This window comes from Nannobrachium achirus (genome assembly GCF_963921795.1).
Source record: "Nannobrachium achirus genome assembly, chromosome: 9".
Lineage (NCBI taxonomy): Eukaryota > Metazoa > Chordata > Actinopteri > Myctophiformes > Myctophidae > Nannobrachium > Nannobrachium achirus.
This window is the reverse complement of record NC_137818.1, coordinates 25300761-25327325: the sequence shown is the minus strand read 5'-3', so window position 1 is coordinate 25327325 and position 26565 is coordinate 25300761. Positions and strand designations below refer to the sequence as shown.

Below are 26565 nucleotides of genomic sequence, written 5' to 3'. Positions count from 1 at the left end.
ACACATGCACAAAAAATGCCCTGAATGAGACAAAACATCTTTGGATATTTATTAATATGGATGAATGAAGATTATGACCAAAAAATATCCAGACACATTCTTACACACAAATCCCACCAGAGAGACACAAAAGAAAGTGATAATCAAGATTCCAAGAGCCCTTAAAACATTCCTTTAAAAACATCTTTCTTCTTATATGAAACACGTACAATATTTCTGAACTTTGTAAACTTTCTGAAACTTTAAATATAGTTTTTAAACAGTATTTCTATGACTATGTCATGGTTAACTTAAGAGCTGAGCCAATGTTTATAGTGCTAAGATGTGGCCATTTGCACTCTCTAGTGACCATCTATGGGAAACCTTTGTGTGTAAAATCCACCTGGATCTCACAATTGTGCTGAAACATTAATGCAACATGTTCTTTTCTCCTGTTGTGGAATAATACAAAATAGTAATAATTTAAGAACATTAGCATTTTGACATGTCTCTCACTCAAAAGAGTGTGTCACTTTAATGCTATTCTCTCACTTAGACTTAAACACAGGATAGGCCTCACCATTTCAGCTCCTCCGTCTCTTCATTTGTAGTTTAATTACACAGTAACAAAATATAATATCTGTAAAACTATGGGTTGTTAGTTAGACCACATTTCCAACAAATAATTCTGCACTGAACAAAAGAGACTGGGTATTGGCTTTCTCTCCACTTCAGTGGTTTTCAACCAGTGGATTAAAAAACAGGGAAAGAAATTCTGAACCAGCGTTCATATTATTTTTCGAGGTGTAGCCACAATCTCACCGGTCAAAGGTGACTGCTAGGCCTGTTGGTATCAACAAAGCCAGCTGTTATCAACAAATCTGATACATTGTATTGTGTTGCTGGGTAACGACAACGTACAGTACTTTGATAAGAAAAATAGGAGCTGTAACATAAAGTGTTAAACAGAACCTCTTTCTCAACTTTTCTTATTGCACAAACTGGGAAGCTGTACTGAGCTCCACCAGCTGATTTATACGTGATTGTACGGTCATGTTGCTTGCCAAACAGCAGATATTAGTGAGCCACACAGCCGTACAACCAAGTATAAAATAGACCTGATCTCCTCTTTTTCTTTTTTCAAACACTTTTTTCTGTCCTCCAGCTCTCCCCTCCATTTAATGCTCATTTTCTCCAGCTCTTATATGCAAAAATAGTCGATCTAGGAACTCAACACGTCGCGATGCAACACATTTTGAGCTTGTACGCAAAAATAGGAATGCCAGGCTGAAAGTGGTAAAACCTCTCCCTCTTGATGTCTACCAAATTTCTTACCTGTCTACTCTGTCCAATATTTACCTGGTCCTACTTACAGTAGCTCAATCTTTCATCATATATCCCATCTCTGTTATCATCCCTTCTTCATAAAATACCCTACATTTCTCTCAATCTTTCTGTCCTTAATCTGCATTTTCCAAAACCGCCTGTTCACCAACTGTTCCCGTACTTCCATCCTTTGCCTTCTTCACCCCTCTAGTCCCTCCCCCATCTCCCACACCATGTAACCTATCCACAACCCTCCCCTCCCTCCTCCCCTTGATCTCTGATGAGTACAGGACATCAAAACAAATGAAAAGGGTTGGCGAGGTTCCCGAACAGAATGGAATTTGGCACATGATGATTGGCCAGAGGGCCAGGTGAGTAGGTGACATCACTTGAGCCCCTCGTCGGTGCTCTTGAACATCAGAATGGCATTGGAGATCTTGAGGGCAGGACCTAGTTTGATGCTCATGATCTTTACAATGTCTGTCTGGGTTAGCAATAGGAAGGCCTCCCCGTCAATCATCTGGAGAGAAATCAGAACCCGAAACACTGCATTGATTTAATCGGCAAACATAGTACATGGACAAACAGGGTGCAGATATCAGGAATCAGCCATTGTTTGTTCAGACAGTACAATAGAGACTATGCGCTTTTGTCAGTTTAGACTGACTTGTGAAAGTATATATATTTTTTACTTGGATTATAGTGTGCATTGTATCTCACTTCTTCTTTGAAGAGACGTGCCTGATCTTCACAACCTGTTAGATTCTGGACAAACCCAAAGACCTGGAAAACACAAACGCACACACACAGGCACACACCACCACCACCACCACCACCAAATGAACCTCTAAAGTACATAGTACAAACATGCCATATGAAAAACCTAAAGTTCCATCCAGAAGATTATCTCACCTCCTCGACGCTCCACGCTGCCACCTGGCTGGCATGAATGCCCTGCACCCCGGGCAGAAGCTTACAGTGCTGTTCCCAGCATAGGGACAGAGTCCCTTCCGATTGACCGCTCAGAGCAGACATGAACAGTGATGGATACACACCTTCAGATGACATGTCTGCAGGGAAAGACGTACAAACACACATATACACATGAATACATATGTACACATGGACAGATAGACAGACAGACAGACAGGCAGATATACAGATAGATAGACACACATACAGACAGACATACAGACAGACATACAGACAGACAGACAGACAGACAGACAGACAGACAGACAGACAGACAGACAGACAGACAGACAGACAGACAGACAGACAGACAGACATGTTAGTACTTCTATCACGATAGTATAGGAATCAGTGGTGGAAAAAGTACTCACATTGTATACTTGAGTAAAAGTATCAATACTGCAATGTAGAAATACCCTGTTAGGGTGCCCTCACACCAAAATACCTATGAGAGTGGAATCTGCGTTCCGCCAATGCATTTCAATGAGAAGGGAGCGTTTTTTGCAGAAGGATTTCTGCAAAAAACGCTCCCTTATCATTGAAATGCATTGGCGGATTCCACTCTAGGTATTTTGGTGTGAGGGCACCCTTAGGGTGCCCACACACCAGGGTGCCCTCACACCAAAATACCTAGAGTGGAATCCGCCAATGCATTTCAATGAGAATGGAGCGTATTTTGCCTTTCTGCAAAATACGCTCCATTCTCATTGAAATACATTGGCGGATTCCACTCTAGGTATTTTGGTGTGAGGGCACCCTTACAAGTAAAAGTCCGGAATTCAAAATGTACTTGAGTAAAAGTAAGAAAGTATTGGCATCAAAATATACTTAAAGTACCAAAATTAAAAGTACAAAAATGTTTTAAATAGCAGATCTACAAGCTCACAACGCGTCGCATCGCGGCGTGATGTGAGCTTGTAGATCGACTATTTTCAAATAGCCAAGGTATAAAATAGGGCTAAAGTGGTTAATGTATGTTTTATAATATTATAATTTATATCTACAAAGTAACTAGTAACTAAGGTTTTCAAATAAATGTAGTGGAGTAAAAGTACAATATTTGGATCCGAGATGTAGTGGAGAAGAAGTAAAAAAAAAAGAAAGAAAGTAAAGTACAAATACCTCAAAATTGTACCTAACTAATAGTACTTAAGTAAATGTACTTAGTTACTTTACACCACTGGACATGATCATCATTGTCAGATACACACCCTCAGAAGACATACCTGTAGGGGGAGACAGACACGCACGCACGCACACACACACGCACGCACGCACGCACGCACGCACGCACGCACGCACGCACGCACGCACGCACGCACGCACGCACACACACACACACACACACACACACACACACACACACACACACACACACACACACACACGGTCAGTGAAGGAACATGCACTAAAATGCACAGGGTTGCACTAAATTGTGCAACCCTATGCATTATCTAGGAAATACATTGAATTCTAGGTCACAATTCACACCAGGCCCTCAGTGCTTGTTTATGATTTTAGTATGGCTATTTGTTATAGATTTATGTGTTCCTTTCAAATCCTACATGTTCATTAAGCCATTTATAACTCAGGGTGTAGAAATGTAACAAAATGTAATAATCTAAAATAAATCAAATTAATTGTAAATTAAAAGGATTTTACTATGTGACCCCAACATTTGTTGGCACAATGGCAGTGCAGAGAAGTATTCAGGAGACTCTTACTCTGATAGCTTCTCTGCTGGTTCTTTCTGTGTTTGGGAGGACGGCCAATCCTGAAGAAAAAGGGATAAAAAATGACTGGAAAGCCAGGAAGAAGGAAAAATGAGAAAGCAGAGGAAATGAGAAATGGGTGAACGAGGCTGAGCAATGAATCAAAGTATTCCCACACATACTGTAGAACCGTTAAAGATTGCTTAACTTTCTGATTATCCATACTAGAGGTAAAGGCCCCCATCGGGGGCCAATTCTGTGTTAAAATGTTAATGCTTCCGGTGATATTGTGATGTCACGTGAAGCGTGACAATATTGTGATGTCACGGTCGATGCCTCTGGTGATATTGTGATGTCCAGTGAAGTATGACATCAAAATCTTTTGTAAAAAGTTAAATTACTCATCAGGTAAGTCTATTGAAGGTAGGAAAGATGGCCTATAATGTGCCCATGCCTCTGGAGAATATTGTAGGCAAAAACCCTGTTGATTTTCAGTGTTCCTGTGCTCGGCATCCCGGTATAGTAGTTGTTTACTGTCAGAACCGGCACAGCTTGTCCGTATGTATACGTGAAACGCCTGACACTGTGGTTTCCCTGACACATCACAGGTGACATCACAGTGATGTCAGATACTCAGAGCAGGGATCTCCATATATGGGCATAAAGGAATTCTGTTAGGGATCTCCATAAATGGGCATAAAAGGGATTGTATCCCAGATGATTCCCTGTTAGGAGAACCACACTAACAGAATCCATATATGGCCAAGACAGATGCTTTTCGCCCTTAGGCGTCTTACTGGTTATACAAGATATAAGATATAAGATACTTATCAATAGGTAATAGGTATAGGAAGTGTGTAGAAAATGTCTCCTCTCAGTTATATGTGGAATCACTTTGCATGTTACTGACAGCATTTGTATATTGTTTACAGACGGGAACATTGGTATTATGCTGCTATCATTTTGTATAAGTACATTTATTTATACATTTATTTATATATTTGTATTATTTTCTTCCGTCTCCACCAGGCCGGAGACTCTGTTTTTGCTCCTGTATGACTGTCAGTGTGGCCGTCCATCCGTCTGTGTGTTTGTCTGTGAGCAGCTCATTTCCGGCAGTGGTGTATTCGAACGATCTGTGTGACATTTTGCATGTACAGTACACTCCCGAGAACCTCTGCCCCAACAAACACACACAGACCCACACAAAAAAGGACACCTGTACCTGCCACGGTAATGAGTCTTTTTGGTCCTCTGGCCAAAGTAGAGGTTTCTTTTGGACTCAGTGTCTGATAGGTCAGCTTTCAACCTTCCCTGGTTACGCTCAGCCAATGGGCAGCCTGATAGGCAATGATGGGCAGTGAACCGACCGGTTACATGGCCAGAACCGTCACATCCTGGGGTTGGACATTTCCTGTTAGAATGAGAGTGGTCAGCTAATAATGCACTGCTTGATGATTATGGCAGATTGATTGATCTACCATGGTATGTACAGCACAGGGCTATGAAGCTCAGACTATGAACTGAGCGTTCATACTTCAAGTGTTCATACTTCAAGCGTTCAAGTGTCATGTGAAACATTCTACATAATGGATAAAAATAATAAGAATAAAAGACAATTTATGTCCAACTGACTATATGTACAATTAAGTATAAATTAAGGGCTCCATTGCTGACCTGTGATGGAAGCTGTACTTGTTGGTCCTGGAGTGGCTGATTGATTTACAGGGAATAGATGAGGAATAGTTGGACTGGCCTATGGTGAGAGGCTCTCTGGGACCTACACATCAACAATGGTACATAAAAATAAGGGATGCATTTACAGTATATTGTGCATTTCTACAAAGTGCTTTAGAATGTGCATTACATTCACCAAACACCATCCAAACACTGCAGTTAGGGGGGGGGGGTTTAAGTATCTGGCTTATGGACACTTTGAAAATGAAGCTAGGAGGATTGGAACATTCTGATTCCAAGCCACTATAGGTAAAAATGTCAATGTCAATGTAAAAGTCGTCAAGTGTCCACCAAGCATAAGGGAGAGAAAAATGCATGATGTAAAAAGGCTGTCTAATTAACATGAGAGTGTACGTTACCGTGTGGTTGCTGTATTTTGCAGTCTTGAGGGGGAACTTTGAGGGGGTGGCCGGTAGTCTCACACCAGCCTACTGGGTGGATGTCAGGGTGGTCTGAATCCATCCACTCATCATAGACATGGCTCCAACCATCGTAATGCACCTGGAGGAGGTATATATAGTTTCCCAATTTCTTTTCTTTTAAAGGTTTTCTTGATTTGTTGATTTTTCTTTATGACTAAAAAGAAAATGTGTCCAATCTGTATGGTAGCGTATATTAATACAATGTAAAAAATAATAATATAACGCAGGAAACCGGGTTCATATCCGGCCTGGATGATCTGGGGTAGAAGAGGAAAGTTGCGTAGTGCTGCTTTAAACAAAGTAAATGTAAAAGGATAAGAAAAATAATATTAATTAAATAATGAGAAAATAATTGATAGTTGCAGCTCTACACACATGCATATACAGACACACAGCCCAGCCTTACCTTAATTCGATGAGTCTCCACCTCTTCCACTGTAGCAACTCTGATCAGACCAGGACTCCTCTTATCCACTGCCTCCAGTTTCATCTGGGGCTGAAACCCATGTGGTGAACGCTGGAGCACAAGTGATAGGGAATGGAAGAAAACACAGAGGTATGGGTTAAGAGTTCACTCTGGGTAATGGGGTGACAAAAGGATAGACAGGGTGATAAGCCGTATCAGTCCAGCTGACCAGGTACTACAGCTGACCAGGACACTGCCCTTAAAATCTCTGTTACTAAGGAACGGCTGACAGGTCATACAGGGGGGAGGACACTGGTCGCACAGTGCAACAGATGGCTGTAACCCAGGACCGGAACCTCCTTAACAGTGCACCTCCAATATGATTCCCCTTGTTAAATCAAATGGTTTAGATTGGTATAATTATTTATTTTCTTTTGGCATAATAATAGTTTGGTAGACTAAAGACTAAACTAATTGATCAACCCGATCATCCTCAGTTTTAGCATGAATACCAGGCTTTCCACCACGGAGGATGCAAGGTTAGAACAGACATAGTACACCATTATGCCTGAAGTTGGTTACAAAGATACTAAGGATTTGTCAGCCGCTGTGTGAAATCCTGGTGACGCATTCTGCCTGTGCATATTTGCACAATCCAGAAACTTGGAATTCCAGGCAGCCCTCTCTGTCCGTGGACTGGTGGTTGGGAACCTTTGCTAAAATGAAGAAAAACACTAGTCTAATTCTGTACTCTTACCACTTTGAAGGCTTCAGCAGCCACAGCAGTGGAACCGGTCTCGTCCAGGTACCGAGACCAGGAGAATGGACCTGCCTCTGGGTAATCTAGTACAACAGAACATATGTAGACATAAATCAGTATTCATAGATTTACATTTTAGATGATTATTTCTTAGGCATTTCTGCTTTTTCAGACAGAGAGACAGCCTAGAGAAGAATATGACATGCCCTGGCTCTGGAGCTAGGCTGCTAAGAAATTGGTAGGTTCTTGGTTCGATCCCTGGCTCCCCCTGGGTTAGTGTCAAAGTGTCGTTGAGCAAGACACTGAACCTCTAACTGCTCCCGGTTTCCTATGCCATCTGTGTGTGAGCTGTGAATGTGTGGGAATGAGTGAATGTATTGCACATTGCAAAGCTCTTCGGATAAAGACGCTATAAAAGACGCTATTTAACTTTAGATACCATGATGACATTCTACATTGTTTTTGTATCTTCCTTTCCCATTTGCTTTACTACAGTTTCACCTCAACCTGCCCCTTTCTCCATGGTTGAGAAGCTGTTACAGTATGAAAGTGCCCAATCAATGGAGAAGGTATCAAACCCATCACCTTGGGGTGGTGTAAGGGGGAGGTTCCTCTCCTGGCACCAGCCAATGGGGTGAATGTATGGACTGGTTGCATCACACCTGAATAGAAATGGACATTGTTAATTCGTTTTGCATTAATTATAGATTCTTAGAAACTAAACTAAACTAAACCAAACCAAACATCTACATTAAAAACACCTGACCCCAAATGTGACCCCAATTCAATATTATCATAATATTATAATTTATTGTGTTATAACATATCATTTGAATCTTCTGCAAGTTAGGGTGCTTGAGCGTTTACTGTCAAAGTACTGTTTCTCTTGACTGATACTGTAGCTGCATTAAGCCTATCATTCTGCTTTATTGTTAATCATTTGTACTTTTCTGTAAAGTACTTATGATTAATTTTTGCTCAGTAAAGCACTTCGACAAATAAAGTTTATTGTTATTATTATTATTATTATTATCAGCAGCTACAGTACATGTAACTCTATAAAACTGTGAAACATTGTCCTACTTATTTGTCTATGAATGTTTCTCTTTTGTGATGACCACCATATAGTAACAACCCCCCAGTGTCACGCTCTCACCAGTAGTCATATGTGTCATCCCAGTTGTCAAAGTGAACTAGGAAGCGATCATCCACCACGTCAGTAACAGTTGCTACACAGATGAGGGAGGGGTTCATGCGGTCAACAGCCTCCAGCTTCATCCCAACCTCAAAGCCACACTGCGTGTCTATCTGGACACAGATTTGAGGAAGAATTTCTAAATTACACTCACAGAAACACACATACAGCACACACACATGCAAGGATGCAATCATCTAACCCACTGGTTCCCCTGGCTGTGTACAAACTGTATACCCTTATTGCCTATGGGGGAATCGGTCAAATAATATCTATTTCATCATCTTGAAAATAATATACCATAGGCCAAAGAAAATGTATAATGTACACTAATAACTCACTAAATGAGTTAAAATGAAGTGTATCAAATGATCCGAGCTTTTAATAAAAAAAAATATTTCACCCACTTATTTTCACTTGAAAACCTTATTTATTTACACTTGACAATGACGTTGAAGTTGTGTTGTGGTGCTACAGTTAGTGAACAAAAATGTGGCTATTTACCTTGGTCAGTTGAATATATTGAGGATGCTGGGCTTATGTATAAAGTATGTGGTAAACGATGAGCTACACTATTTATAAGCTCAGGTGATGTAATATACACTAGTGCAATTGATTTGTGTACCATCAAAGAGAATGAAGTGGGTGTTCCTGCCTGATCTAAAGTGCCAATCTGTACTGTAGTTGTATGGTGAGATTGTGATGTGTTTATTGATAAGACTTACTCTTCCAGGGTTGGCAAACATCTCTTTAAGAGCCACTTGTGCTTTAGTCATTTTCAGATAGTTGGTCCAGGTAAACTCGTCTTCTTTACAGCCTGCAGAACACAAATACATACAGAGAGACACAGAACATGTTGAAGCAAGCCAATGAGAGTCAAATCAATAAAAATGCACTCACCTCGCTTATTTATTTTCCCTACATGCTTTTCATGCCAAGGACCCCTTAGCTGAAAGAGCCACGAAGCAGGGACCCCACAACATATATTCATTGTATAAATATATCTCAAAGCTAGCTGATTGTGACATGTCTATTGACTATTTAGAGATTTGAGACTAGCTCAGACGCATTACACTGTTTTTTCTTGTAAGAAAAACCTAGCCAATCTACAAGCTCACATAATCATGTAGAGCAGAAACCCTTCAAGGTCCCCAGACCCCACTTTGAGAATCAGTGATGTAGAGCAGGGTTCCCCAATAGGCGGCCCGCGGGCCATTTGCGGCCCGCGGGGGGCTACTGTCTGGCCCCCACCAACCCCAGTAATAATGGTGGTATAAGAGCAGCAACAACACTAGTATATCGTCGTTGTCGGGTGGAAACCTTGTATCTCCAAATTTGTACGTTCTTTCGCAAAGTAAAGCCCTGCTTCATCATACAAGGCCGTCACACAACGCCTCGCACCGTGCTTGTAGATCGGCTGTTTGTACTAGTTTAAATCATTTTTAAAATGATAAATGCAAAACAAACCGTTTTGGACATACAAGATTTTCACCCGACAACGACGATATCTGAACTGTCACTGGAGTAGCGGGAACGCCACCGTCGCCCCCTGCAATGTTGTGGCCCTCGGCTTGGCATAATTCGGCCCTTGGGGAAAACTAATTGGGGAACCCTGATGTAGAGTGTGACCTCTGACCTTTAGGAGTGTAGAGTTTGTGCCCTGTGCTTTCACACCAGCCTGCAGGATGAATATCAGAGGAGTTGGCATTCACCCAGAAGTCATGGCAATCAGAGTAGCCATCAAAATGGAGCCGCAGTCGGTAGCCACACACCTACAGTAAGTATGTGACATTATTTTATTTTTATTTTAAATAGGGAAAACCCATTGGAAACAAGGTCATCAAGGTCACACACAAATAAAAACATAATCGTTATGAATATAATATAAAACCATCATACATAAATACATTACATGTACAACTAATAATGATTATGATAACGAACATCGACATTGTCAAATTATTAAATTAAAACACCAAAAGGTCTAACCTTCGAATTCCTTAATAACATTTTTGAATTTACCAAAAGGGATTATGGCATCCAAGTCTCTTAGAAACACAATAACTAAAAAGCAGTTTTTCCAAGTTTGGTGTTGACTTGAGGGACGCGAGAATGAACCCAACCATGTAATGAGAGATGTCAGGTAATTAGTTTGCATATTTATGATTGCTTTATATATACAGGAGCCTGTGCTGCATTCTCCTACTGGCCAGGGACGACCAGCCCACTGCCTACAGAGTACAATGATGCGCTCATCCCCAGTAATAAAACTAAGTGCTGATTGATAGACCTTGTCAAGCTGTTTCAAGGTGGTACACATTATAGTACATCAATGGAATTTGACTTATAAAATAGGGGTGCTGGTTGCTTGATTCCTCTGGCAGAGACTTTGTGAGACCTAGTGAAATCAGGTTTTTCACACTTTTGGTGCATAGTTGTACTGATAATATGGCTATACCTAACAGTAGATGGCAAAAAAGTGAAGACATCCTGTGTTTGAGTATTATAACAAGACAATTGCAGCCCTAAGTTCAGCCCCTAAACAAAAACGTAATGCATGATGACGAATGTTAAGTCTACTTAATAATTAATGAGGTCAGAATGTTTGACAGGTGCCTGTGTCAATCAACTTCCAACTACTTCAACTTCAGCTACTCCCCGCAAGCCGCTGGTTCGCGTGGCTACCCCCTCCCCCGCCTCCCCGTTCGTCCTCCCCACACAGCAGAGCCAGTATGTTGCGCTGGCTTACCTCCGGTTCAGCCAATCACAAGCCACGGCCGACATCTCATCTCCTATGAACACACATTTGTTTTCATAGCTGCTGCTGTCAGTCTATGGGAGAGACGTTGTGAGACTGAGCGTCGCTTGTCAGCCCTCCCGCCTTTACATATTAATGTCTTCAATGAGTTATGGCCTGACTACTTTTTGACCATCAAATCACATTCCTGTGCCTGTCTGTCTGTCCCGGGCATAACTTGGCATGTATATTCCATATGACCGAGGGTGTGCGTGCCGTGCCGAATGGCGATGTAATTGGACCAACGGTTCCGGAGAACCAAAAAAACCCCACAAACGTCTGTATCTGTCTGTCCACAGGTTGGCTTCACTGATTGGCTGAGCTTTGCGTCTCGTTAGTGCCACAATAGTACAATTTCGAGAAGTCATGAACCACAAACATCTATATCTACCTGTTTGCATAGTAGTGTGGGCACTGTCTTCCCTGATTAGCCAACCCGACCCGTCGGCTTCACTAATTAGCTGAGTTTTGCGTCACGTTTGTACCGCTTAGCCAATATATCTCAATTGACGAGATTGCTCATGGGGGAAGGAAGCTGCAGAGAGCGAATGCAGTGCCGCTAAGCAATGCATGTGGATCAGACCACAGGTACGACTAGTATATCAGATACAGTATCAGTAATATGACTATGTATTGCACAATGAATAGTGTGTGTATCCCCGACTTGCATCGTCCCCAACTTGCATGTCCCGAGCAAGCCGGTGCCTACTGTGTGTAGTGGCTACAAAATCCCTAAGCACACCAGGACTTGTCTCACGGCAAACCAGTGTGCCGAGTCAGCACACGGTTTGGGAACCACTGGTTTAAAGGATTGGGAACTGTTCCCGCGTTATCTATTCTACAAGCGAGGCATGTCTTACCTCAGCCACAGTGAGGACAAAGTACATGGAAGGATGCTGGGGGTCAATGCCTTCCAGCTTCATCCCTTGTTTGAAGGTACTCTTCACTATGGGCACTCTCTGGGACTGAACACACAAGTTCAACATTTACTTCCTGATTGTTGTACTGTGGACAATAAAGTTTACAATTATACATGCTTAATTATACAGCCCTAACACCTCAGTACAGCCTTAATTACTTGGTGCCAACTTGTAGATGATCAGTCATATTATTAAACAGTCCACAAACCTCTTGGAAGAGCTTAGTGGGAGCAGCAACAGCTTTCTGGTCGTCCAGATACTGGGCCCATGTCCACTGCTCTGTCTTACTGTCTGCACAATAACACACAGTAAAGCCTGATTTATACTGTTGTCGTGCGCTGGTGTTGGCTGGTGTTGCACGCTGTCATTGCACACTGAAAATGGGCGATCTACAAGCACACAATGCGTTGCATGCTCAATGGCTTACAATGAAAACAGGAAGGAGAGAAGGAATGAAGGAAATGAAAGAGCCAAATGCAAAGAAGCATGGAAGTTGTGAATGAAAATGATGGAGGGATTAAATATACAAAAATGAAATGAGATGAAAACAATTAAAGGAATGTTCTTACCTCCTCTGATATGTCTACTGTCTGTCTTACAGTCATCGATTTTCCCATCCTGAAACCATCAAATAAAAACAAACAACACTTCTATGTCAACTGCTGACACATTCAATCATCAAACTTGTCAGAACATTTGATTATCTCAGTGTTATTTGCATGTGCATGTACTACTGGGTTCAGGGGTGTCGCACCAAAGTCTGGGCCCTGGGTACAAGGATTCACTGCGGGCCCCCCATGAATGTTCTTCATAGCCCCCCCCATGACCCATTTAGACAGGGAACGCATTATTACGCATTCTTTTGTGCTTTAACTATTGAAAAATAGCAGATATACAAGCTCACAGCGCAGCACCAAGTGCTGCACTGCGAGCTTGTAGATCTGCTATTTTTGTAAAATCATGAACATTTCTTTGACAAGTCTTTGAATATTTCAAATCATTCTAAAGTTTTTTGAATTTCCCAAGTTTTCCATCTCAAAATATTTAGTTCCAGGGACCCCCAGAAGCAAAATTTGAGTTACAAATGTTAATGTTAAAAAATACATATATTCAAAAATTTGCACACATTTTCACTACTTTTCAAAAATAGCTATTTTTTAATAGCTAAATAATTAAGGCCCTCCACCTTGGGCCCTAGTAACTCAGTCCGCGTTTCCCCCCCTTGTGACGCCCCTGACTGGGTTAAATCCCTTCCTTCTGCCATCTGTCCTCACCGGTCCCTCCATGTCTGAGTCTTCCTCCGAGGGACTGAGGTACTCCTTCCTCTTCCTCTTCCTCATGGGTTTTAGGTGATCTGGGTTGAGGGTCGACACCCTGCCACCTGCCGGAATCTTCTCTACCCCAACACTCCTCCTGAGGTGAAGACAGGGCAAGACAAAGTGACCATGTATTAAATGCCCTCTCCTTTTGAGGGTGGGGTTTAACAGTAGACTTGTTGAGGCTAGTTTATGTTGCTCATTATTCTTTGCACCTCAGAAGTGTGTCTGAATAAAATGAAAACCAATCCCCAACTGTATTTATTAACTACCTCAATCAGTCTATTGTGACTACTGTATGTACCCACATTAAACTGTCCCCTGCCTCCTGTCTGCTTGGATATCTTAACTACCCCTAAACCCTGAGAATATACTATTTTGAATAAGAGAATTGATAGTATTTTGTATGTGACAATTCACATTTGTGACCTGCTCTAACAAAATCAGTTAGATGTCACTGAAGCTTGTTTGGATACCATTTTTATTTTTAGGTAAAAATCTAATGTAATGTAGCTCAAGTCGGTAGAGCACTCGCCTCTTGTCTTGACCACAAGGTTCACCGAGGTGGCATATGAGTAGTGTGGCTTGGATAACTAAGTTGTGCGGTAATTACTGGGAGTTGAAGGGTACTGTAGGTTTCAAATGCACACCACATCAGCAATCAATCTCCCAGGGGTGTAACACATTTAAAAGAAGATAGACACCCTCATTCTCGGCCGATACAGACAATAAGCCTTATAGCCTACTTATTACTTAAGTATAGAATATCCCTTTTCCTTCTACACATATCCTTGAATGTGTGTTTCAAATGACAGGCAACTGATTCTGGAGCAGATTCTTTTGCATCATCAGTGTATGTATGTTGCCACCAGCTCTTTTGTGAGCATACTTTTCAGTAATAGGCTCTCTGCGGAGCTCCTCCATGTAGGTCCTTTGGGCTCTGGGTTCATGGTTCTGTAGTCCCAGGCCCACCTGGACCTCTGGCTTGGTCTGAGCCGGCCTCTCTGGCTCCAGGTTCGAGGCCTTCACAGGGACTGTTGGAGCAGGCACATCTGGAATAAAATGAGTGTGAAGTTATACAGCATAGCTAGTAGTTAATAAAGTGCTACACGAGAACCAGGAAGAAAACTTAGGCCAAATCTACTAGGCTAATCTGCCTAATTGTCTCCACCAGCCGAAGGCATGGGGGAGAGTATGTTTTCCCCTTCGTCCGTCCGTGCGTGCGTCCGTCCGTCCGTCCGTCCGTCCGTGCGTCCGTGCGTCCTCGCAGTTTGTGTGCAGCTAATCTCAGTCGCCGTTGGCCCGGTCGCTGCCAAAGTGAGCACACACATTCCCTGGATGCCAATCTAGAACCTCTGCCCTAAATTTTTCAAATGGGCCTTTTCTAGCGCCACCTAGTGGCCGATGTTTGTAAAACACATTTCTGTGCACTACTCTTACAGATTTTGTCCAAAAATCCTACAAATCGGTAGGCAGTATCTCGACAGTCATGCGATCGACACAGATCTGTCCGATTTTGCATATTCCATTCTGATTGGCTAAGATTGGATTGCAAAGTTTGTAGGATTGAGCTGTTTTGAACAAAATGCCTCAAATCCCAATCGCCAAGTGCAATTATCATGAAATCGCGCACACACGTTCCCACTAGGCCGAGGAAGAAATGCCACTTGATTTTTTTTAAATCAGCCTCATGGTGGCGCTATAACAGGGCGATTTGTGGTTTTACCTATAACTTCACCGATCAGTTTCAAACTTTGTAAGCGCACTCCCTAGAGGCTAAGGATAAACCTTTGCCCTGCATTTTTCACATCAGCCTTCTATAGCGCCACTTTTGGGCCGACTTATGTAAAACACGTTTTTGGATGTTACTCCTTGAGATTTTATCCAAAGATCACGCAAATCGGTACACAGTATCTCTATAGTCATGTGATCAAGTCCGATCCATCTGATATTTCATATTCCATCCTGATTGGCTAATATTAGCTTCCAAAGTTTGCAGGATTGCTCCGTTTTTGAACAAAATGCCTCAAATCATCTATGCAGCTTGCGATTACCGTGAAATTTGCCACACATATTCCCACTAGGTCAATGAACAAATGCTACCTTTTTCACATTGGCCTGTTATAGCGCCACCAGCAGGTAGATTTTAGCAAAACACATTTTTGGAACACTCAAATCATGCATGCAGCGTCCGATTGCCATGAAAGATCTAATGTGAAGAACGGTAGGTTCCGTACGGAACCATTGTTTACTTAGATATGGAAGGATGACCTCCCACTTGGGTAATGACGCCCCCTGGCGATCATTCAGAGAAACTACTTCAGCTCCCGTACTAACGTAGGTAGGAAGGGCCTGTCACTCAAACCGGAGTGACCCGCCTCCAGGCTATATAAGCCCCCGGAGGCGGAAGTAACATCCTCTTAATACCACTCTCTGCCACATTCAGTGAAACAGAGGGGCATTACGTGGGAGGTCATCCTTCCATATCTAAGTAAACAATGGTTCCGTACGGAACCTACCGTTTACTGTCAATATTCCAGGATGACCTCCCACTTGGGATTCTTAAACTCCCCTCTAAGCCACAACCTACTCTCATACCCCCACACACCCCTCATACGGGTGAGCACAGCCCAAACGGGCGTGACCCATCACCCAGAAGGTCCCAGGCCCACCGGACCTGGGTGTGAAGGCATGAGAAAATAAGGAGAGACCCTGACAGACCGAAGTCCGCCTCATTCAACTAAATGAAAAGGACAAGTCCGCCTTATAAGTAAGACACACTATATAAGGAAAACACAGGGTCCCCCCAAAATACCCCAGGTGGCTACATGCCCACCTGTGGGAGGGGAAGATCCGACTCCTCTATGACGTAGAGGAGGCAACTGCACCCAGAACCGAATGCGCTAGCGAAGAGGATTCGATATCCAGGTGATAGTAGGCTGCAAAGGTAGAAGGCGAAGACCAATTCGCCGACACACAAATCTCCTGAACGGAGACTCCCTTTGCCAGTGCCCACGAAGTAGCCACACCTCTAGTGCTATGGGCTTTAAGTGCCGCCGGCACTTCCACACCCGCACTAGAGTAAGCCAGCCTAATAGCATCCACAATCCACCTCGAAAGAGTGGGTCTAGACACCGGCTTTCTGACAAGAACATTGCCCATTTCCACGAAGAGCTGAGAAGAAGCTCTAGAACCAGCAGTCCTGTCACAGTAGGCCTTCAAAGCCCTGACAGGACAAAGGCAATTCAGCCGTTCATCCTCCACCGAGACAAACGGAGGAGGATGAAAAGCCAGAAGAACAACAGGCTCCTTAGGAACCACCATGTTCTTAGGAACAAACTTAAGATGAGGCTTGAGCAACACCTTGAGATCATTGTTCATAAACTGCATGCACTCCGCAGACACCGAGAGAGCTTGCAGGTCACCAACTCTTTTAGCCGTGGCCAAAGCCAGCAAAAGAGCCGTCTTGAAACTCAAAAGTTTCAAAGGCATCCCTACAAGCGGCTCAAAGGGAGCCCGACATAGGCCCCCTAGAACCACCTGCAGATCCCAAACTGGGAACAAAGACCTAGTCACCGGCCTCAAACGTTCAACTCCTTGCATGAACTTGATGACATCCGGGACTTTAGAAGGTGCCTTGCCCGCCACCCCCAGGTGACAGGCATTAATAGCCGCCAAATACCCCCTAAGGGTAGAAAATGCAAGACCACTTCTCAAGCGGTCCTGCATAAATTCCAGAATTTCCTGGGCTGACGCCACATGGGCCACCACCGGTGGAACACGCGACTCACACCAGTCCTCAAAGGCATTCCACCTTCCATCATAAGACGCCCTCGTAGAAGGCGCCTTAGCACTCTGAATGGTAGCAACCACTTCAGAAGAAAAACCAGCTGCCAGCAGGTTTAACCTTTCACGTGCCAAACCCACAGGTCTAGGACCTGCAGGTCTTGGTGGAAGATCTCCCCCCTGGCCTGACTCAACAGATCCCTGCACTGAGGCAGCTGCCAACCCGGTTCGCAAAGGAGAGGGGCGATCGCCGACCTCCACGTGCCCTTGTAGGGAGCCACCAGGAGCATCTCCAGACCGAACCTCCTGACTCTCTCCAGAGTGGGTCGGATTAAGTCGAAGGGGGGAAACGCGTACAGTAGACCTCTCGGCCACGTGTGCGCTAAGGCGTCCAACCCCAAGGGAGGACTGCCCTTCACCGCGAAGAACAACGGACACTTCGTATTCTCCGCTGACGCAAACAGGTCCGCCACTGGCTGACCGAACTTGCGAAAAAACTGGTTCGCCACCCTGGGGTGGAGAGACCAATCCTCGTAGCGAGAACCTCCCCTGGACAGGAGATCTGCTCCGCTGTTGAGGAGACCTGGGACGTGTAAGGCCCTGATCGACTTGAGGCGCGACAAGCACCAAACCGTCAATTCTCGAGCCAGACGGTCCAGTGGCAACGACGACAGGCCCCCCTGTTTGTTGACATAAAACATGGCCGTCGTATTGTCTGTCCTGACCAGGACGTGACAATGCAAAATCCAAGGCTCGAAATGCTTGAGCGCCAGGAGTATAGCCATCAACTCCAAATAGTTGATGTGACGACCCCTCATCTCCAGAGGCCAAAGCCCCTGCGCTGTGCGCCCCTCGAAAGTGGCTCCCCAACCACTGAGACTGGCGTCTGTCGTGATCGACTTGCGGGAAACCACCTCGCCAATCGAGACTCCGCTGGTGAGGAACCCCTCCACCAGCCACGGAGACAGGGCGATCGCGCAGGAAGGGGAAACCGTAACCTTCTTGTACTTCAAGGAGGGCGGGATCCCGAGGGATAACATCCATCTTTGAAAAGGTCTCATATGAAACCTGCCCAAACGCAACAGATGTACTGCGGAAGCCATCATTCCCGTCAGTACCATGCAACTCCTGTAAGTGACCTCCTGGCCCACTTGAAAGGAGTCGAGACATTCCCGAAACCTGTCCACCCTCTCCTCTGAGAGACGGGCCGACATGTCGGATGAGTCCAGAAGGACCCCAATGAATGTAAGACGACTTGCTGGAGTCAGCATGCTCTTGCCGTGGTTGACTATGAAACCTAAGGCCTTCAGGTGAGCCAAAACCACTTGTGTGTGACGCGCCACTTCGTGGGCGGAGCTCGCTGAAATCATCCAATCGTCGATGTACGTCGCCAACCTGACGCCCTGCTGTCTCAGCGGGGCGATGGCTGCTTCGGTCACTTTCACGAAAACCCTCGGGCTCAGTGACAGACCGAAAGGGAGTACTGTGTACTCGTACAGGCGACCCTCGAAGGCGAACCGTAGGAATTTCCTGTGTGGGGGATAAATCTGGACGTGCTGATAAGCATCCTTCAGATCCACTGAACAGTGGAAATCCCCTTGCCTGACCGACCGTAACATGGTGGGTACAGTTAGCATCCTGAAAACGTATTTCTTCAGGTACACGTTTAGTGCCTTTAGGTCCAGGATGGGACGTAGCCCCCCCCCCTTTTTGGGCACCAGGAAATAACGGCTCCAAAATCCCATGCGGGATTGGGTCCTGTCCAGCTCCACTATAGCACCCTTGCTTAGCAAGGAGCTGATCTCTTCTCTCAAAAGATTTGCTTTTAAACCACGCGCCCTGGTATGAATAACCCTGCTCGAAAGCGGGGGTATGTCTGCGAACTGTAACCTGTAACCCCTGGTTATCGTTCGAAATACCCAATGGCTCGGGTTGCATAACTTCCACTGGCGCGCGCAGCGTGCTAGCGTGTTTTGAGCGAGAGAAACCCCACCACTGTGCTTCCGTGACGGCGGAGCTTTTTGGCGGCCGGACCGGAAGTGGGAGACCTGCGTATCCGTATCCGGAACACCCGGAAGCGGAGCGCATGGGTTCAATAGGCCGCAAGGCGGAAACACCTTCTGGTTGTACCGCTTGACTAGCGGAGCTTTTTGGCGGCTGGACCGGAAGCGGGGAGCGAGCGAATCCGTATCCGGTGAAACCGGAAGCGTTCGGCTTTCGCTCGATAGAGAGACAGGAAGAGCAAAACGATTCGACTGATAAGCAGATTCGCCCACAACTAAAGCATTCTCCCCTGACAGGGGAGGAACTTTTACGTTTAATTCCTGCTCTAAAGCCTTTATGCTTGTCCCTTGACACGGGCTCATAGTAGGCCGACAGAATTTCTGACTCATTGTTGAATTCATAGCATCGCCCACGCGAGGGAAAGTCCACTCGCGCGCATGAGGAACCATATAATTGTTTGACGTTAACATTACTGGTTGACGATAAAACCTGTGATTGATTAGATAGTCCTGACGGGACATCAACATTTCTACAGGAGACATGCATAATGGGGTCGTCTGTGCAAGTACGAGAGAGTTGGACAGAGGCAGACTTTGCTCTTTCAACATATTTATTCCCGATACAGGAGGCATAAACATTGGCATTTTCATTTCCCCGACGCGGGGTACAGAAAACAAACGCTCTCGCTTGGGGGGAAGGGGACCGAGAGACACCTCGGACCCCCGCCCCGACACAAACACCCTCTTCAAAGTGTCATTTCCGCTGTCCCCTGCCGCGGCCCCCGCGGTAAGAAGACGGCTGCCTATTATCCCTGGACGTGCGGCGCTGCTGAGCACGTTCGGGAACTACAACCTTGCTGCGGGGCTTGTCAGGCGCCCTGGCTGCAGATGCTCCCCTGGAGGAAGAAGAGTGCTTTTTATAAGAAGCAGAGCGGCCCCTCTCTCTGGTGCGGGAGGAGCGGGACACCCTCCCAGCTTGCTGCGGTTCCTCCTGAGGCACTGTAGTGGACTCGACGATGTCCTTAGCCGCCTTGAAGAAGGTAACTCTACCCTGCAGCAGCTCCAAGCCCCCACCCATGAGGGTGGTGGGACTGTTCTCCATGTTAATGAGAGACTTGTACATCTCCCCGCGAGGACCTAGAGGCTTCTCGCCCACGTCCCTCTTAGGCTCGAGGTCGACATAGTCGAGCCAGCGGGCTCTCTCAGACTGGAGGTTGTAGTCCATGGACCTGCCCATCCACTTAACCGCATGCCAATTGACCTTCAGCATGATGTCAAATAAAGTGTTCAGTTCAGCTGTGTGCTCCCCCGTGGGCAGACCTTTGACCAGGTCCTTGGTGGAAGCGAGCAAGAGCTGGATTAGATTCAGGTCCTTAGCGGCCAGAGCAGCGGACCGGTAGGCGTTACGAGCCCTGTCCGACTGCATCTTGTCCTCCAGGACAGTGAACCCCGGCGGGTTGGTGCCGACGGGGCCGATAAACGGCCCGTTTTTTGCCGTGCCTACATCCTTGTACTGGGGTCTGACGGAACCCAGAAAGGATTGTGCCAACAGGTGGTCCAGGTTAGGGCAGGTGGACATGCCTGCCTCCGCACCGCCAACCAAATCCAACACAGAAAAAGGCAGCTTCCTGGGGTCTTTGTGTGTCTTCCATGAGGAATGGAGGGCCTTGGTGAATCCTTTCACCAGCGGCAGCCTGGAGAGGACATACGGGGCGGGAACCGAAGGCTCCTGCCCGGGCATTTCGTCATCATCCTCGGCCTCTTCAGAGGGGAGAGGAGGTGGCAACTCCTCTCCAACTCTGGCAAGGGCTCTCATGTAGACCGTGAGATGATCCAGCATTTCTGCTGCAGAATCGACGTCCTCTGCTCCCGCTTCACCCGCTTGACTGGCGGGTGGAGGGGCAGTGGTGCCTGAGGAGGACTGGGAGCTCCCTGCGGCGTCCAGTTGACGTGCTGGAGCCGCAGGGGCATTACCTTTCACTGTGACCGTGAGTCGAGAACCATCGTCCTCGACGGAGTCCTCCTCCTCCTCGGCCGTGTATCCAGAGTATTCAGAACCAGAACCCTCGCTCTGACAGGAGCTCAGGTCCGACTCTCGCCTGAAAGTCTGGACTGTTTTGGTGATGCTCACGTTGAGGGGAACGTCCCCGACGGTCACATCCGAGCGTTTCTTTTTGGGCACCGCGCCCGAAGGGGAAAAGGCTACCGGAGGGATGTTAGCCTTCTTGGTCGCCTTCTTAGCGGCGACTTCACCAGACCCGCCAGCTCCAGTGACAGTGGAGCTAGCTGCGGTCGGTTGCGCGGCAGGCGGTGTCTCATGTAGCACGGCGCCATCTTGACTTGGAATGGCGCGCTGTTTGCCAAACGGATCTCCGGAAGGCAGCGCCGCACCTTGACCAACGGTGCGGGCCGCCTGGGGAAGGAAAGACTGGGCTGTGGGGTTGAGAGCAGTGGACCCACCTGGTGGAGCGCAGGCCCCGAGGCCTGCCCTGGCTAGGTAGAACCGGTGTACCAGTACATCGTGGTCGTAGGCCACGCAGAAGTCACAGAAGGGTCCTGCTCTCCCCTGAGGACTCAGTGCAGAGAAGGCGTGTGCAACGCCCATGCAGCCGACACAGAGAGGGTGAAGATCCTGTCCGTCGATGAGTCCTGGACAGCCTGGACATTGCCTCGGCAGGAAGGCCAGAGGATCCATGGCGAAGCACTGTAGCAAGAGTTAACAAGAAGCATACAAGCTAACAAGCTAACGGCTAAAGCTAGGCCACGCTTGATTCGGGCAGGGCCTGAACAAGCGGTAAGCAGTGTAGCTAACGTTAACCAATAGCAGACGAGCTAACAAGCTAACGGCTAATGCTATGCCACGCTTGCTTCGGCGGAGGCCTGAACAAGCAGTAATAATCCTTTGTTATAGAAGGAAATAACCGTCGTTTTAGGACGGGACAAGAATAAGTATTCTTAAGTACGGGTTAATTCAACACTCGCCGGTGGGCGACTCCAATGCCACCGCTTTAGGCTAATGCGCGAAGAATAATAATACAAAGGCTGAGTTTCAACTTATCTGAATGTGATATCGCAGAGAGTGAAAAGAGGATGTTACTTCCGCCTCCGGGGGCTTATATAGCCTGGAGGCGGGTCACTCCGGTTTGAGTGACAGGCCCTTCCTACCTACGTTAGTACGGGAGCTGAAGTAGTTTCTCTGAATGATCGCCAGGGGGCGTCATTACCCAAGTGGGAGGTCATCCTGGAATATTGACAGTAAACATATGCCACCCTTTTTACATTGGCCTATTATACAGTAGCACCACCAGGACGCACGGCCTGGTGGAGACCTGTGCTCGGAAGAGCACTGCTTCTAGTTTATATCACAATTTATTGTGCACACTTCCAGCAGGCAAAGGACCAAAATCTTTGTGCAAGTTTAATTTTGTGTTTGTGACGTTTTCATCAAGCAATTGTGTGTAAAATAATGTGCAAAAGACTGTATATTGAACCTATTTTCTATTTGCTCTACCTGACTTATCTGGGAGTGTGGTTTCTGACTCAGCAGATTTACCAGCAGTCTCTGCAGGGTCAGTGGTGCTGCTGGTTGCTCCTGGTGTGATCAGTGTGCTCAGAGTTCCTACATCACTCAAACAAAACTATGCATGCACGCACGCACACACGCATGCGCACGCACGCACGCACGCACGCACGCACGCACGCACGCACGCACGCACGCACGCACCCACACACACACACACACACACACACACACACACACACACACACACACACACACACACACACACACACACACACACACACACACACACACACAGAGTGCAAGAACCTATATGCTTATTCATTTCTTATCAGTAAGTTACAAGGATATACCAAAATGGAAAATGATTGTAATGGTCTTCCATTTCCAGTTGTTTAACAGTCTGAAAAGATCCTGCGATATAATTGAAAACTTAACGTGTTAATTATTGTTAAGGCTAACTTGTACAATTAGCTTGTAGATCAGCTATTTGTCGTACAACAATGTGTATATGGCTCATGTGGTTAAAAATGCAGATTCAATAATGTCTTTAAAACTCTATATTATTCCACAGTTTCACAACAGTCACTTACCTTGAGGTTGCTGCTGGGTAGAATGGCCATCCCCTCCTTCCACTCCAGCACATGGACGATGCTACAAGCCCCACCCACCTGGGCTGTGAGGGTGGGTGTGGCAGTCTCATTAGTGCTGCCTCCTTTACAGGGCTCTGCCACTGCAGCCCCTGCAGTCACCTCCACCTTATGGTGGCTGGGGAGTGGAGCTGAGGAGGGAGAAACTCTCCTTCAATTGTCCTTCTCATATTTAGTTGTACAAGACAGAGATCTGCCACAGAGACCAAGTAGGGGCAGTTTCATAGCGTGAGGTTATAGATCTGCTATTTTCAAAGCATCTTGAGAAAAGTTGGGAACATTTTGAATATTTTGGAAACACGATATAGTGTTATTCATTCAAATCTTGCATGAAGGTCCCTGGCACAAAGTCTTTTCAGATGGGGGTCTGCGGCCAAATATATATTTATTTTGGGGTCCTTGACATGAAAAGGTTTGAGAAGCGCAAAGACACAATTAATGGTGGAGGGATTAAGACATCAGCGTAGGAGGATAATGTACCTGTATCAGCAGCACCTTCCCAGAGTGCACTGCAGGGGTGTCGCACCAAATTCTGGGACCTGGGTACAAGGATTCACTGCGGGCCCCCCATGAATGTTCTTCATAGGGGGAGGGGTTTAACCCCTTTAGAATGGGAACACATTATTTTGTGCTTTAACCACTGAAAAATAGCATATATACGAGCTCACGCTGCCGCGCTGCGAGCTTGTAGATCTGCTATTTTTGAAAAATCTAAAAAATTGGTGCAAGTCTCTGAATATTTTCAAAATGTTTGTATTTGGCCACGGACCCCCATCTGAAGATATTTAGTTCCAGGAACCCCACCAGGAAGCAAAATTTTAGTTACAAATGTTCGCTTAAAAAACACATAGGCCCTATATAAGATTTGCACACATTTTCTCAACTTTTCAAAAATAGCAGATCTAAAAGCTCACAGCACGGCACTGATAGCTAAAATATAAAATAATTAAGGCCCCTCCACCTTGGGCACTAGTAACTCAGTCCCACTTCCCCCCCCCCCACGGTAAAGTGCTAATTTAACTGTGAGAGTGTACTAATTACCCAAATGGACGTGTAACATAAACTTAACTTGGAGAGCGTAAACATGAATCCAAGAGTTCATACAAGAGTATGAGCACATGCATGCACATGCACACAGTGGTGGAAAAAGTATTCATATGTAGAAATACTCTGGAATTTAAAATTGACTTAAAGGACAACTTTGTTTTTTTGCAACAAAGGTTCATATTTTAGAGAGTCATTAGAGGAAAGAAAAGCTGAGTGTTAAAATGTTTTCATTTACTGCTTTCTATAGTTTTAGTGATTAAAAGTACAATATTTGCCTCTGAAATGTGGTGAAGTATAAGTAAAAGTACTGAAAATTGGAAATACTTAAGTAAAGTACATCCCTCAAAATCTTACTTAAGCACAGAACTTAAGTAAATATAGTTTACACCACTGCGTGCGCGCGCACACACACACACACACACACACACACACACACACACACACACACACACACACACACACAGGTGGTGGGGAGGGGAGCCTTGAAAAGCACCCTCTCCCTATGAAGAACATTCATAGGGGGGCCCAAGGTGAATCCTTGTTCCCACTCCCCAGGGCCCAGAATTGGCGCGACACCCCTGTGTGCGTGCGCACACACACACACACACACACACACACACACACACACACACACACACACTTCCTCACCTGGTATAATGAGAGCTGTGGTAGCCTGAGGCTGGATGTGCACCTTCTTAGCTATACTATCAGTAGTGCACACCAGGACAGTTTCACTAGGGGGAGAAGAGGAGGAGGGCGAAGGGTCCGAGGGAGCAGGCCTACACTCTGGTTCTTTGGCTGGGCCCTCCATGTCCACTTTGGCACTCATACTGGTGTCCCTGTCCTTCCCTCAGGAGCGCTGAAAAATATGTAACAATATGTAAATTCCTTGTTTGAGCCTTAAGCAAATGCTTCTGATTCTGAGTTCTGAAAGTAGCTCAAAATACCATACCACCTTCACAATCTATTGAACCAGACTTATTTGATATCTCAAAGACCCCACCATGCTCCTGTGCTACTTAATTCTGCCCCTGTCCAACATGGTTCTAAAACAAAACAGTAGGCTAGTCCTTTCTATTATTGATTATCTAATATTGATTATTTTCAAACTAAAAAATGTCAGTGTTATTCAATCAAGTAACCTAAGAGAAACAGAATCCTATTGACTATAGGCCTACTGACCCTGGGTGACTTCGATGCTGTCTTTTAATAAATGGTTATTGTGACACAGCCTTTGCAATGTTTTGTTTACTCATGCTATCAATTCCAACAAAAGCCACCAATTCCGTTAAAATGGCGGAGGATCAGAAATCCTTGAAGCAAAATGAGTAAAAGCACATTGGGTCTCAATTCCTGTGAAAATCCCATTTACGAAAAAAAAAAAGAAAAAAAAAAGGAAGAAAGCACCCTGCAATCCATTCTGGCAGGATCACGAATGAATGAAGAGCTTCAGTATCATAATCACAACTGACGACTTTAGTTATTAGGCTACTACTATAAACTAAAACCACTTAAACCTTGTCAATTAAAACGCCAAAAAATTGGATAATTTATAAACCAACACAGGGTGCTGTTATTATATTCACAAGTGCATGCCATGCGCTATAACCTAATTTGCGAACCAAGAAAAAAACTGACACCACCATCGGAAATTCTTACACTTGACGGATGTATGTACCGGTTATCGCATAATAAATATACAAAACAAATGAATGCATTCTTATACTGATATTGAGGAACTGCATTTTGGCTTACCAGCTCTATCTCCTGCGGCTCCGGATCTCCAACAGCGCATGCGTCTACACCACAGTCGCTGATCAAACAATATAGCTAACATTCAAAGACTTGCTTTGAATTCGCTTCACAATGGTCGATTAAGACCATAGAAATAGTGGACTGTGTCGATTTATTCGGCAGTCAAAACCAGTCTTGGAGAGATGCTAAAAATAAAAGCCATGTTTTCATTTGTGATCTCCCCCGGGAAATATTGCCGTTCCATTTCTCCAGAGATGCCCAG

At 45.4% G+C, this 26565-nt stretch overlaps 1 protein-coding gene across 8 annotated transcripts; it reads right to left on the bottom strand.

The window, feature by feature from the left end:
* Positions 1-76: 76 nt before the first annotated feature.
* Positions 77-26334, bottom strand: l3mbtl1 (L3MBTL histone methyl-lysine binding protein 1). 8 transcript variants are annotated; one of them, XM_080733607.1, is made up of 23 exons: positions 26304-26334; positions 25197-25407; positions 23445-23632; positions 22843-22969; positions 14432-14594; positions 13501-13639; positions 12796-12844; positions 12435-12517; positions 12167-12271; positions 10146-10281; positions 9235-9326; positions 8471-8622; positions 7900-7976; positions 7312-7397; positions 6555-6665; positions 6086-6227; positions 5667-5769; positions 5215-5403; positions 4002-4051; positions 3489-3503; positions 2218-2375; positions 2026-2088; positions 77-1825 (listed from the first exon to the last, which is right to left on the bottom strand). In XM_080733607.1, the coding sequence occupies exons 2-23, from the start codon at positions 25375-25377 to the stop codon at positions 1691-1693; spliced, it is 2544 nt and encodes an 847-aa protein (XP_080589733.1). In that variant the 5' UTR covers positions 25378-25407; positions 26304-26334; the 3' UTR covers positions 77-1690. The 8 variants fall into 8 exon arrangements, with proteins under 8 accessions (XP_080589733.1, XP_080589735.1, XP_080589736.1 ...); XM_080733609.1 differs by having other exon boundaries at positions 14432-14576; XM_080733610.1 differs by having other exon boundaries at positions 22885-22969.
* Between the last annotated feature and the right edge of the window lie 231 nt (positions 26335-26565).

Excerpts from the sequence above, each read along its gene's own strand:
- l3mbtl1 (XM_080733607.1), bottom strand. The coding sequence starts at position 25,377 with ATGAGTGCCAAAGTGGACATGGAGGGCCCAGCCAAAGAACCAGAGTGT. Across the intron at positions 10,282-12,166 it reads TTGTCCTCACTGTGGCTGAG|GTGTGTGGCTACCGACTGCG; the intron begins GTAAGACATGCC and ends TACTTACTGTAG. Across the intron at positions 8,623-9,234 it reads TGTTTGCCAACCCTGGAAGA|ATAGACACGCAGTGTGGCTT; the intron begins GTAAGTCTTATC and ends ATCTGTGTCCAG.